Genomic DNA, 12,847 nt, shown 5'->3' with positions numbered 1-12,847 from the left:
AGTGTCTGCATTGAGTTGGATTATGTGTCCTGCCTTAATTTGGTGGAAAGTAGGACCCAGGGTAGTTGGGACTTGACTGGGGACAGAAGGTGGAGTGTGTGTCTTTTTTTTCTGAGAAGAGTGGGGGGGACACAACAATACAATGTGTGACAGTCTGTGCCATGCACAGCACGAATCATGAATGTAAGATCAACTGGAGCTGGGCTGCAAGGAGCTAGAAAACATCATTTGATATCTGGAATATTGAAAGATACAAAGATTAGAGGCTGTCTGAGTTGAAATATCACACACCTGTGACTGGCTGAACCTTCAAAGTGCCTGGGAGTAATCAACCTGTTGCACTTGATCACACAAAGATTATTACCTAGGATGCTAAACTCAAAGATCTGGTTTTGACTGTGCTGATTTGGAATCGTGGCATTTCAATATGGAACTATCCAAAGTTCTGATTAAGATGTCTGAATTTAACCAAGTTACATGCAGAGGATCATGGGTGGGTATTTTTGAATTGCTATTTTGATTATAAATTGTTTTTCATCAGTTTTGACTGTTATGGCTAGCTTTGAGAATAAACACCTGTGGAATAATCTAATTGTCATTTAATATCTAATAAATGTCACAATCACTTGTGGAAAAATTGAAGGCAGCATGGCAGGTTGCTTCAGGCTATCCAATTATATCACGATGTGGTTTTGCATTACTGAAATTCAATTTTATTGATAAAATAAGCCTTCTAATTATGCAGAGATGTCGATCATTTATTTCACAAATAACACTCAAAATGGTAAGTATTGATGTATATAATTAAACAAAAGCACTGTTCATAACACAGTGAACCTAATAAAGTTTGTATTTTTATGCAGGTTTAGGGTTAGGGTTCCAAATCATGGGACCAAATCAGGGTGTGATTTAAAAAATCTGAGATTAAGCATAAAGATAGTGTTTCGAAACAATTTCTGATTGCATTAGTAAACTCCTTTGTCTCCTGGTCTCAGGTCCTCCCACCGTAAGGAGATCCCCAGCACGAGCAAGACGAGTTATGGAAAAATAATGGCTGAGAAGTTTGATCCTCTGATTTTACCTGTCTCCAACCAAGCAGAGCCAAATCTTACCACTACCCCATGGGAGCAACATCCAACAGTTCCTTCCAATGTGGGTATAGTCACAAGCTCCCAATCGCAGCTCAAAGACCTTTTTGGCTTGTTCTGTATGGTGACGCTGAATCTCATCGCTTTGTTAGTCAACATCGGTGTAATGGTAGCCATTGCCCGAGCGCCGCACTTGAAGAGGTTTGCATTTGTTTGTCATCTTTGTGCCGTGGACCTGCTCTGTGCCGTCCTCCTCATGCCGCTGGGAATCATATCTAGCTCTCCTTTTTTTGGCACTGTGGTATTCACAGTCCTGGAGTGTCAGGTTTACCTCTTTCTTAATGTATTCCTCATCTGTTTATCCATTCTCACCATCACAGCCATCAGCGTAGAGCGCTACTTTTACATCGTGCACCCAATGCGTTACGAAGTTAAGATGACCATTCATTTGGCGATTGGTGTCATGGTCCTTATCTGGATCAAGTCACTTCTATTGGCTCTGTTCACTCTGTTCGGATGGCCGGCATATGGAAATCAAAGCTCAATTGCAGCAGCCCATTGCTCTCTTCATGCAAGCCATAGCCGCCTTAGAGGAGTATTTGCAGTACTCTATAGTGTCCTTTGTTTTCTGCTTCCTTCAGTGATTATATTTACCGTTTACTGCGCGGTTTACAAGGTTGCCCGTACGGCCGCCTTGCAACAAGTCCCTGCTGTTTCAACATGGGCCAGCACAATCCCGGATAAGAATCGCTCCAGTTCTATCAGCAGCCAGACCACCATCATCCACACCAGCCGTTCTGTACCTCAGAGACTTTCCCCAGAGAGGGCGTTCACTGGGGGCAAAGCAGCCCTCACCTTGGTGTTCATTGTGGGTCAGTTCTTGATATGTTGGCTTCCCTATTTTATCTTCCACTTGCAAATGTCCCTGACTGGCTCAATGCAAAGCCCAGGAGACTTGGAAGAGGCAGTCAACTGGCTCGCCTTCTCCTCATTTGCAGTTAACCCGTTCTTCTACGGTTTACTAAATAGGCAGATCAGAGAGGAGCTGGTCAAATTCCGGCGCTGCTGCTTGACCCAGCCGGTGGATTTTGCCATTTCTAGCCATGATGGATCCCTCCAAGAAAACTTCCTCCAGTTCATCCAGAGAACAACCAGCACAGCCGAAACACGCTCCAGCTGTGCCAAGACTAGTCCCAGAAACACTATGGAACAAAGGGTTAAAATCCCCGGACAACTACCAGATAACCCTTAAATGATGTTCACCTAATTTATAAGTGAAATATTTTGCATTATAATTCAATTTGACTTGTTTCACATCCTGGCTAGTGTTTGTCTTTTTAGACCGGGTGCTTTGGCTATGAAAAACTTTTAATACTAGGGTTGCAGTGTTTGTTTTTTGCGTGGTGTCGATTACGTGAATAAGAAATAAAGGATAGAAAAAGGAGGAGAAATACAGATTTGTATTTTGCGACTCAAGAAACAACACTTGAAGGTTAATGGATTTCTTTATGCACATTTTGACAGAAATGCTTTTCTAATATAAATAGAGGGACTCTGCAAAATGTTTTTTTTTTATTATAAGATGATGTTTTTTACATTGCAATAAGACTAAAAAAAGTGGTATTATTTTGGACTCTCGACCTCGCATTCATTCACAACACTTGATGGTATAATGTTCTGACATGACATATATCTCAGCGAATCTTAAGTTTAAATAGGATTGCCTTATTTAATTGCAATGTTTTTCCATATTCAGATTGCTATCACGACTTGAATATATGTTTCTTTCAGATGTACTGTAATTATTTTGTCTATAAAAATTAAATTTGGTGTTCAAAAAGTCAAATTTTAGTCTTGAAAAAGAGGAGGTCGTCTTATATTCGGGCCAATACGATATGTTTTACTTGAAATGCAGCTATTGTACAGTGTCGGTATGATTCAAGAATTGATTGCAATATTCTCTATGGAAAAGTATATTATTGACGATATGTTTTTTCCCCCCATATCCATATCGCTGAAGGTGATTGAGGTGAAGAAGTACTGTGTATTAATGTAGCCATGAAAATAATAGTGTAACTGGATAACAGGTTGCATAGCACAACTACCACATAGCAATAAAGTATCCCATAGCACAGGACAAACACAACAGGCTTGGCAATGGGAAGAGCTCTCACGAATCTGAGGGCCAATGCGTCCGAGTTCCTGTGTGCAACAGATATGCTGATAGACACTGAATGTCATCTACCTCCATTGCCATGGCAATTGAGTGAGCCAGTGATTCAGATAACAAGGATATTTCGGTTGGATGTATAGTTGGAGTCTAATTATTCTGGATCGACATGCATGACTGGAAGCAGACTTTATGCTCAGATTGTCTCATCTACATATAAAAATGGGGAAAGGGTAGGCAAGAGAGACAGATGTATTATATAATGGTGAAATGTATAATGCCGCAATGGTGAATATGTAATGGAAATCACTACAGGACATTGATAATGCTCTTAAGTGCCCAGAGAGTGCTATTTTATGGCTGCTAGTGTTTGTATTAGTCTGTCATAAAAGGAAGAGAGTAAATTCTGACCATAGCAAACAGTTGTCAAACACATGATTATTACTAAACCAAGATGTATACATATTTTATGTAATATTGTTTTTGCTAGTTAGATGAGCACACAGTTTTACCAGCTTTTATCAAATTGGGATTTATTTGATTTTAATCCCTGAACCAATTGCTTAACCTGCAACTCAGGCCCCAAATTTAAACTATTAATGCCAAAAAAATTGATCTCCAAAATCTGGAAATTTGGAAAATAGTGACCAGCTTTACCCAATTACATTTTTCGACAGAGTAAGGAAGTCACTATTTTCTGGAAATACAAATGCTTACTCATTGATTTTGATAATGGAAAGGTCATGTACACTATGCAGTTTGCTTTTATGGTAGTGGGATTTTTTACAGTTGGATTTCTCTTCTTTTTTTCATGATTATATATTTACATAGTGGGCAAAATACCAAAAATTCAATGAAGTACTCAGCATCTAATTATGAAATGAAAAAAGAGGCACGATGTAACTAACAGAAGTTTATTATTGTAGATACTAGAAGCTGGAACTCATAACCAATGAATATTTTGGTATGTCAGAATGGCAACATAATGAATTTGTTTGATTGAAACAACACATCAAAAGTATGCCCACTAGATGGTACCATATACCACCCAAAGCAAAGCCCCCCTATTGGGAGAATTTGATTATAAACAGGCTCAGGGAGAACATTGTAAACTCCACAAAATGAGGGCCCACCTGGGATCGAAGCTTTCATACACTTCTATAATGTCAAATACAGAAACACATATAGAAAACTTTCCTATAACATGAAAATTCACATGTGAAATGTTTAAGACTGGTTCACCAGCAGTGCGTGAGAAAAGTGAGCCCATAGAGTATAGATATGCAAGCCTCATTATTCATATAGCGTTGTTAGAAATAATTTCCCAAGTGTGCCTCTGTCTTTCTTTGTAAAATGAATAACCAGATATCTCAATCAAAATAGAGTCTTGTTATCTTTATAAAAGTCATGTCAGTGTGTAGTAATGGGAACTCAACAAATGATGCCCGTATCAAAATCAGTCAATCGAATCGACACATACTTTAAGACATCATAAAAACAATTAACATAGTCAAGATACTGCATGTTAAGCGTTAAGTAAGATGTCTATCTTTTTGAAATAGTGACAAATTATTAATAGTTTAAATTGGAGACCTGGTAACCAATTTCGGGGAAGCAGCCAATCATGGAGAATGAGGATGGACTAATGTAAACTAAAAAAAAATAAAAGCTTCAATACAAAACCCAGGGAAAAGTGGCAAAGTAACAACTAAAACAAAGGAATCAAACATTATACATGGTATTTTTGCTATGGTGAGGGGCTCAAACATCCCTTAACAACTGGTCTTACCCAATGTGGTGCTCTGGGCAAGATTACACACTCCTCCTTTAGCAATTCCCAAATACTCATAAAAGTAATTGAATAGGCTTGAATTTACTACTCGCTTGAAAAAAAGTCATAATTGCAAAGTCACTTCAATTAAACTTATTTGAGAATATGTATGAATCACTAATTTGACTCAGGTACAAAGCATTTCATCTTTTCTATACCTAGGAGGCTTTTATTTGGCAAGTGAGCCACATTATTCACGGCTCCCTGCCCCATCACACAACTAAACAGAGGCTTAATTTAGCTCCACTGCATGACGTGTTTGGTTCGGGTGGCGTTACTATACTCTCAGTGGGTGAAGCCTTCCCAACTTTGCTTTCTGCTGAGCTATTTGCGTCCATCTCCTTCCTCACTGACCTGCCACAGCAGGAATGCTTCTTGTCTAATTGGGTTGGATCCATGCACTCTGTTCCCATTCCTCACGCTTTCCTCAGACCATTTGTGCCACCAGGGAAACGAGGAGAAAAATGCTAATGCATACTTCAATGCCATATGCTTGAACCTGATATCCAATAATCAACAATCTCTAAGCTAAGTTCTTTTTTTATGTTCCATAGGAATGGCTCATCTTCCTTTCTGTTCTTTTTTGGGCAGCAGGACACTGTATGATTTTTTTTTTCATATAGTGTTCTGTTATAGAAAGCACTGACTGATGGCAGCAACTGCATAATTGAGGTGGATTATTACAACTAATATGGGAAACATGACAGTAAAACTATAACCACCATACTAATCTGTGCTATTCTTTGTCTAATAAGTTTGACAGACAACAAGATGACTTCTAAAAAGAAGTTTGCTATAACCAATGGATTGAATCATCATTTATTTACAGTGTTTTTCCAACTATACGATGCTTCAGCCAAATAATGTACACTGTAACTATGAAAAAAAGTCCAATTTATTGTTATTATATCTTTGATGCTTCCCGAAAAAGCACTTTTTTTGGACTGACTTCATAGCAGGCTCAGTGGAAGTGTAACTTGGTTAAAAATTAATTAATATATTTGATATTGAAGAGGGGATAATCATAGTAGAGTGAAAATATATTTACAACAACATAACACATTGAGAACGGTAAGTCTCATTTATTTTTAAGGCTAAAGAAGTGAATCAATTTCTACCAAAATGGATTAAAAATTAATGTTTTTTTGTTTATTAGAAAAGGGCAGGCGTCAAAGGCTTTTTGACTGCAGACGGCGTCATCTCCATTGAAGCCAATCACAAGGCGAATTGTATGTACATCATCTTGAACTCCTCACGCAATGCACCAAACATGATCTCCCTGCTGATAAACCTTCCGTTGTATTGGAAATTGAGCATAAAATGTAATAACAAAAAAAAATGTCGATCTGAGACTCATCATTCCGCTGCCACTGATGTTGCTTGCTGTTAAAGAATTAATATGCAAGATTGATAACCAAAAATAGGAGCAGCAAACAGGATCCAAATATTGAAACGTATGACATCCCCTTCTCCTTTAGGCTGAGGAAGGTGCATTGCAGTGGTGAATCAAGCTGCTCAATTTATATTGTATTTCAATCAGAAGCAAGGCAATGCAATTTCATCCATTTGTGTTCCATCTCTAGAGGACGTTTAAAAGAAAGCCTGCAGCATCATCGTGGAATGCTCATATTCTGGAGACTATTTTCTAGCTCTTTCCTTCAAACTATTTCAAAAAAATGCAACTTATAGTCTGAAAAATGATGTGTATTAACTATATATAGGTATTACCAATTCATTTTTAACTGCTCACTTCTTTCCCCAAAGACACTAAAGGTACTCAGATTAATCTGAACATGAATTAGTAAATGAGTGCCATGAAACCTAATTACACAGGTCAATTCACTCTTGAAAAGAGTTTCAGAAACTACACAGTAATTAATTTTCACACTTTTGCAGGAAGGGTGTGTTTGTATGTCAGTGTGTGGTGGAAGTTGGTGCCACAGTGCAAACCTTGCCCAATCGGCCTACCACAAGCTCATGTGAAATGTGACACAAATGTGGGTTCCCCTTTAAGGCATACCTTCTCTCATTGTACCCGTGTTTGTGTGTGCTGTGTGTGCGTGTGCAAGTTAGGAGGTCAGGCCTCCAAATTTACCAGGGTGTGCAGCAGCTGTCCACTGGCATGTCAACGGGAGCGTCAGTGCAATACACGCAGGGGCTCAGAAGGGATCCACTGTGTCTGCACTGTGCGCTTTGACGGCTCTCCCCTTACCCTCTTCCTCAACTAGAACCCAAGCATGGCGGACCAGTACCAGTACAACGCCACTGAGGAGAAGATCATCAAGGACAGCAACACCAAGGAGATCGATCTTATAAACAGAGACCCCAAGCAGATCAATGAAGATGTGGTGAAGGTTTGTGCTGTATTGTAACCAAGCCTCGTCAATGCTATATTAATGGAAAATGATGAAATGGTCTTTGAAAAATATGAATGGGAAGAAAATGCTAAAAGTTGTAGTGGGGAAAACACTTCTTTGAATAGAGCAGAAAACTATTTTTGTCGTCTGTCTGGAACATGGTGTTTATTTAGGGAATCATGGAGTATGTGTAATTGATGCCCAGAGCGATCATGTTTTATTTCGATCTGGCAACTGTTATTTCTTTGATTGTTAGCGGCATCCAGAAATGCGTGTAAACACAGTTTTTCTGAATTAGAATTGGCATCAATCAACAATAGATTGATGAATGATTAAGTATTTTAATTAATTGTGTTCTGAAGGAGGCAAAACTGAGTACTACCAGCTGAGACACATTCAGTCACAATCTCCAATGTTTCATTAAGTAGGATCTGACCTCAGGTATGTTAACTTAAGCTTAGTGCAACATTGGCAAAAAAAAGAAGTTTTTCAGACATTCTCATGAAAATGATAAATCCTCTCCCCCAAAGTTATGATGTGTAAATATTGTACAAAACCCATCCCTCAAACGAACAAACAATACACTATAACTGCCTGACTAACATGATCAATGAGTTTTCACCCTTTTGTTCAGTATGATTTTCTTTTATGACAACGTGTTATCTCGGAGAACTTAGGCAATTCTCTCTTCCGTCAAAACGCCTTCAGACCTTGACAAAGTGTAAAAGAATTGAGCAATTTCTTCCAAAGATGAGCTCAGATTTCTATGAACAATCAGCCCAACCGGATCCTATTCGCTGGTTTGGAAAACAATGACAAATGTTTTAGCTGAGCGTGGTGGGGCGTTTGCTGCTTGCGTGTCTGAAAAGTTCATTAACATTCTGTTGGAGTCTCAGCTGGGAATGCAGACTGATTTTCCAATAGACCAACTGGCGGATCGCACTGTAACCTTGCCCACATGCGTCGTACTCTACTACTGTGCATACTAATATGGCTCACTGACATGGCGACTTTTGGGACTTCAGTTCATAGACATAGAGTTAACTAAGGAGCTATTTGAGCAAAACAATGGATTCAAACTATTATTTAAAGAAGGATACATTCAGATATTATCATACCAAGTCTGTCAAGTACTACTGTAACAAGCTACACTGGTTTTGTTCATCACTCCGTCCTATAATTTATAAAGTGACAAGTCTAAATAGAACAACAACGAAAAGTCTGTGGTTCAAACATATGTCGAGATTTTTTCCACATAAACTATCCTACAGAGCCCAGAGGACTTCTAGTAATTAGATATCATATATCCAACTGCTAGTACATATCCATTCAAAGTGGGACATATCTGTTTGAAGATGAATTGCAATTTTGATGGATTATTTATGGAATGATATTAACTGAATGTCATGGGTGCTTCAGTCAAGCATTGTAAATCCAAAGTTCTTTGGGAATGTATTGAGTTCATTATCAAAACATAAGAAATGTATGTTGTACATGAGGCAGGGAGGCCTTATGAATTGATATGATGATATATTGACACTACTCCACTGCATTAATGGAGAAAGTTTCAATATGAATAAAAAAAAGGACAAATAAATACATAGAAAATAAAAACAATTATTTTTCATTATTAATTATGAGAGTAGGCAGCCCAGTGAATGAGTGGATAATGTGTCGGCCTTACAGTTCTGGGGTCGAAGGTTCAATCCCATGTGGGTCCTCACTGTGTGGAGTTTACATGTGTGAATGGTTGGCCAGGATAGACTCCGGCACCCCCTGCGATCCCCTTCTGAGGATAATTGGTAGGGAAAATGAATGATTGAATTTTGAGTGTATTTGCCAGCCAATCACTTGTCACAAAAATAATATTAAAGAATAAATTTAAATATGAAACTGAGCTGCATTATGTCCTATCGGATTTTATTCATTGATTAAACCTGATGAATTAACAGCTGACTTGAATTGCTCACCAGGTGGAATTTGAGGATGTCATCGCAGAGCCAGATGGCACACACAGTCTGGACGGCGTATGGAAGCTGAGCTACACAACCTTCACCGTATCCAAGTACTGGTGTTACCGCATTCTGTCCGCGCTCTTCGGCATCCCCGTGGCTCTGATCTGGGGTTTCCTCTTCGCCTGTATCTCCTTCTGTCATATCTGGGCGGTGATGCCTTGCATCAAGAGCTGTTTGATTGAGTCACAGTGTATTAGCCGCATCTACCTGCTGTGCATTCAGACCTTCTGCGATCCTGTGTTTGATGCCTTGGGCAAGATCTTTAGCAATGTCCGTGTGGCACTGCGCAAGGAAGTCTAAAAACATACATGACATTGCTGTTAAAAGTGCAATCAGATGAGGTCTGGTATCTTTTCATCATCAACTCGCATCATTACAATGCTTTAGAAGGATTTTTTTAAAAACCAAAAATAGCAAAAATGTATACTGTTACATCACTTTTGTCGGAAAACAAATGTCATTAATTGAATATTTGCTCCAACTTGCTGCTATGGGTCCATTATTATCAGATTTTAGATTGATTTTATACATATAAGTACAGTAGTAGTAGAAAACTGACATATTTGCAGTAAAATGTCATCCACTTTGCTGTCATTTACTGTATTTGTACACAAAAGGACAAAAAGTAGCAGGAATTTGACATTGTTAGAATTGTTTTCCAGTAAAAACACCAAGAAATGACTAATAAAATATAAAAATAGCAGTTTTTCACAATTCTTTTTCAGGTCGCTGTTTACTAAAATCATTTTGGTTGTTGTTTTTTACTCAATATCAAGCTTGAGCTCATTGTGCATTCACCGAAGAAGCCCAAAGAGAACCTTAGGAGACGGAATGTATCCATGGAAGCTGTTGTCAGGTGCGGTATTTTTTATTTTTTATCAGATAGGGTCGGTGAGGTTCACAAGGATGCATATCAATAATTCACGTCAGGTGGAGTGAATTGCTCATCACTGCTGTTGTCGAAAAACGTGCATGCAAGCGTGACACGTGTTCAACTATCTCATATGCTTTTCCGGCTTGAAAACGTTGCATTATGTTATAGTGGCAAATGTTGCCCTATAGCGATATTACATTTGTTGAAACTAATCATGATTAGATTTGGTTGATTGCATAATTAGATGCGGATTAAAGTCAAATACTCCATAACATCGATTGGGACTGAATTTTTATAATTTACCAAATCACGAAACCTAGTAAACACCCCACAATTCATTGACATTGGCTCAAATCTTGTAGCAGTGAGAGAGAAGTTCCCATTTCCACAATAAAGATAGACTGGAAGTGTCACAAAAAATATTTAACCTAAAAATTACATCCATTCACTTGGTGTGAAATTATGTCATAGTCAGTTGATTTTGTTTGTTGAATGAATGGTAACAAGCATGGTTAGGGAGAGCATTTAATTTGTTTTTGCTTGTAACTATACAACATTGGCATAGATGGATGAATGGAGATACAGTAATTGCAGCAAATAATTATTTTGCGGCCAATTAAATACAATTGGGTCATTTTCTCCATGCTGATAATGCTTCTCCTCGCCTCATGCTGATGTGCCGCCACACAATGTTGGAAATGATTGCATGAAGGGCTATTATTTCTGACCCCACAGTCACTTAATTTCAGTCAATACATTCTAGCAGTATTTCACAACCCCTGTGCAAATTACAAATCATACTATGCAATATTTTGAGAGAAAAATCTTCACATTTTCAGATAGAAATCAAACTATTACAAGATTAAAATCAAAATATCCTAAATTGTACAATTACAAGATTCAAATGGTAAAATCATGAGATTAAAGTCAGTTTTGTTGCTTATTTTTATCTAACATGAAAGTTGAGAATATAGCATTGGACATGGTAACAAAGCATTAGAACTGTCAATTGAGTTTGAAACTGCCTGTTTTATCAAATAAGAGCTTTTTTTTGCTATTGGCTGCTTCCTTGAATTTAGCACATCAACTAAATCACCATTTTGGAGAGATCACTCCCTGTCAATCACATGACTATCCTATGGTCTTTATACTAGGATGTTCCGTATACGGTGCTTAAGGTTTTATTGAATTAAAGTCTGACATAAAGCTTCAAAGGGAAGAGATTGGAGCATTCAAAGTGTTTGTGACACAGTGGGTTCTCAATGCATAAGTAAATTATGAGATTTAAAAACGTTATGTCAGTTATTTCTACATCACTCAAACTTGAAGTTGTTTGGGGTCCCCAGACATCCACTTTTGTTGTCATTAGGTCGGTCTGAAGATAAAACCCTGATAAAAAAAGTTTGGGGAAAAACTCCTTATAGTTTCCTGTTACAATGTGGATGGAGTAGAAAGTTAAATGCCAAAAATGGCTAAATATCATTATGATTAATGATCTGTGTGATATATATTATGATTAGTGTCTATTCCTATCCTGCAGACAACAATAATGAGCAACATTTGCAAACAGAATAAAGATCCAAAGTAATTTTATTGTTTTTACATGAGCATTTACAAATGAGTTTTCACATTTTACAATTATAGTATGTAAATAATTGACAGCCATGTAATCAACTGCTGATGCAACAAGGTTAACGACAATATGGCACACGTGTAGTACTGGGAAACACGCATACATGCTTCTGTTTTACATTGGCCAAACATCAAACATGCACAGTATATACTTGGGCACATGTTAAATTAGAATAAAATCTAATTAATGATTGTGGATGCAGTCGAGAATTCCATAGCATCACAGTGGAAGGTTTTTTCAATATTTTATTTTTCATTTTAATCATACATGATATATCAGTACACCATAATATTGAAAATACATCAAACTCAAAATAATTCAATTCCCGGTGCAAGTTTATCGCAAGTTCAGCAGCAATAAACTAACAAAAAGCCAGAAGAGTTCAAATTCAACAGCACGAAAACTACAAGCAACTATTCTTCTTATTGAAAGGTATGCACATTTTGCATATAAATTATGTTTATGGGATGGTGCTCTGAATTACTTTAAATAAAAATGACCTTAAATAAGTTGTTCTGTCACAAAGAAATCATTATTACATTTTAAAATTATGAAATTTTACAAGTCATAAGTGTATGAGTGCATGTCTTTAAAAACTTAATATATTGACATTACATTTGTAATTAATCTAAAGGAGCAATAAGTAAGATTTGCACTTCAAATATTAATTGAATAGAATATATTAATTGTATTGTAATTAATTTTCTGTACAAAATATATATTTTTTGGAACCGTTTTATCATCACTAGGGTCTTACATGATAAAATAACCAACAAAAAAGTGACAGAATTGATTTGTAGACACTAAAATCAACCACAAGTTGTAAAATGACCAATATTGTCTCTGAATTGGATCATAACAACAAATTCCAATTCAATT

At 37.3% G+C, this 12,847-nt stretch overlaps 2 protein-coding genes across 2 annotated transcripts; both read left to right on the top strand.

Moving 5' to 3' along the window:
* Positions 1–49: 49 nt before the first annotated feature.
* gpr61l (G protein-coupled receptor 61-like) lies at positions 50–2,648 on the top strand. Its single transcript, XM_077725498.1, has 2 exons — positions 50–493; positions 996–2,648. Exon 2 carries the CDS (start codon positions 1,051–1,053, stop codon positions 2,338–2,340), a length of 1,290 nt encoding a protein of 429 aa, XP_077581624.1. The 5' UTR covers positions 50–493; positions 996–1,050; the 3' UTR covers positions 2,341–2,648.
* Positions 2,649–7,125: 4,477 nt separating this feature from the next.
* On the top strand, positions 7,126–10,581 carry cav3 (caveolin 3). The gene is made up of 2 exons (XM_077726638.1): positions 7,126–7,443; positions 9,420–10,581. The coding sequence occupies exons 1-2, from the start codon at positions 7,327–7,329 to the stop codon at positions 9,759–9,761; spliced, it is 459 nt and encodes a 152-aa protein (XP_077582764.1). The 5' UTR covers positions 7,126–7,326; the 3' UTR covers positions 9,762–10,581.
* The last annotated feature ends 2,266 nt before the right edge of the window (positions 10,582–12,847 follow it).

The sequence above is a fragment of the Stigmatopora nigra genome, chromosome 10, assembly GCF_051989575.1.
Source record: "Stigmatopora nigra isolate UIUO_SnigA chromosome 10, RoL_Snig_1.1, whole genome shotgun sequence".
Lineage (NCBI taxonomy): Eukaryota > Metazoa > Chordata > Actinopteri > Syngnathiformes > Syngnathidae > Stigmatopora > Stigmatopora nigra.
This window is presented reverse-complemented; position numbering and strand designations above follow the sequence as displayed.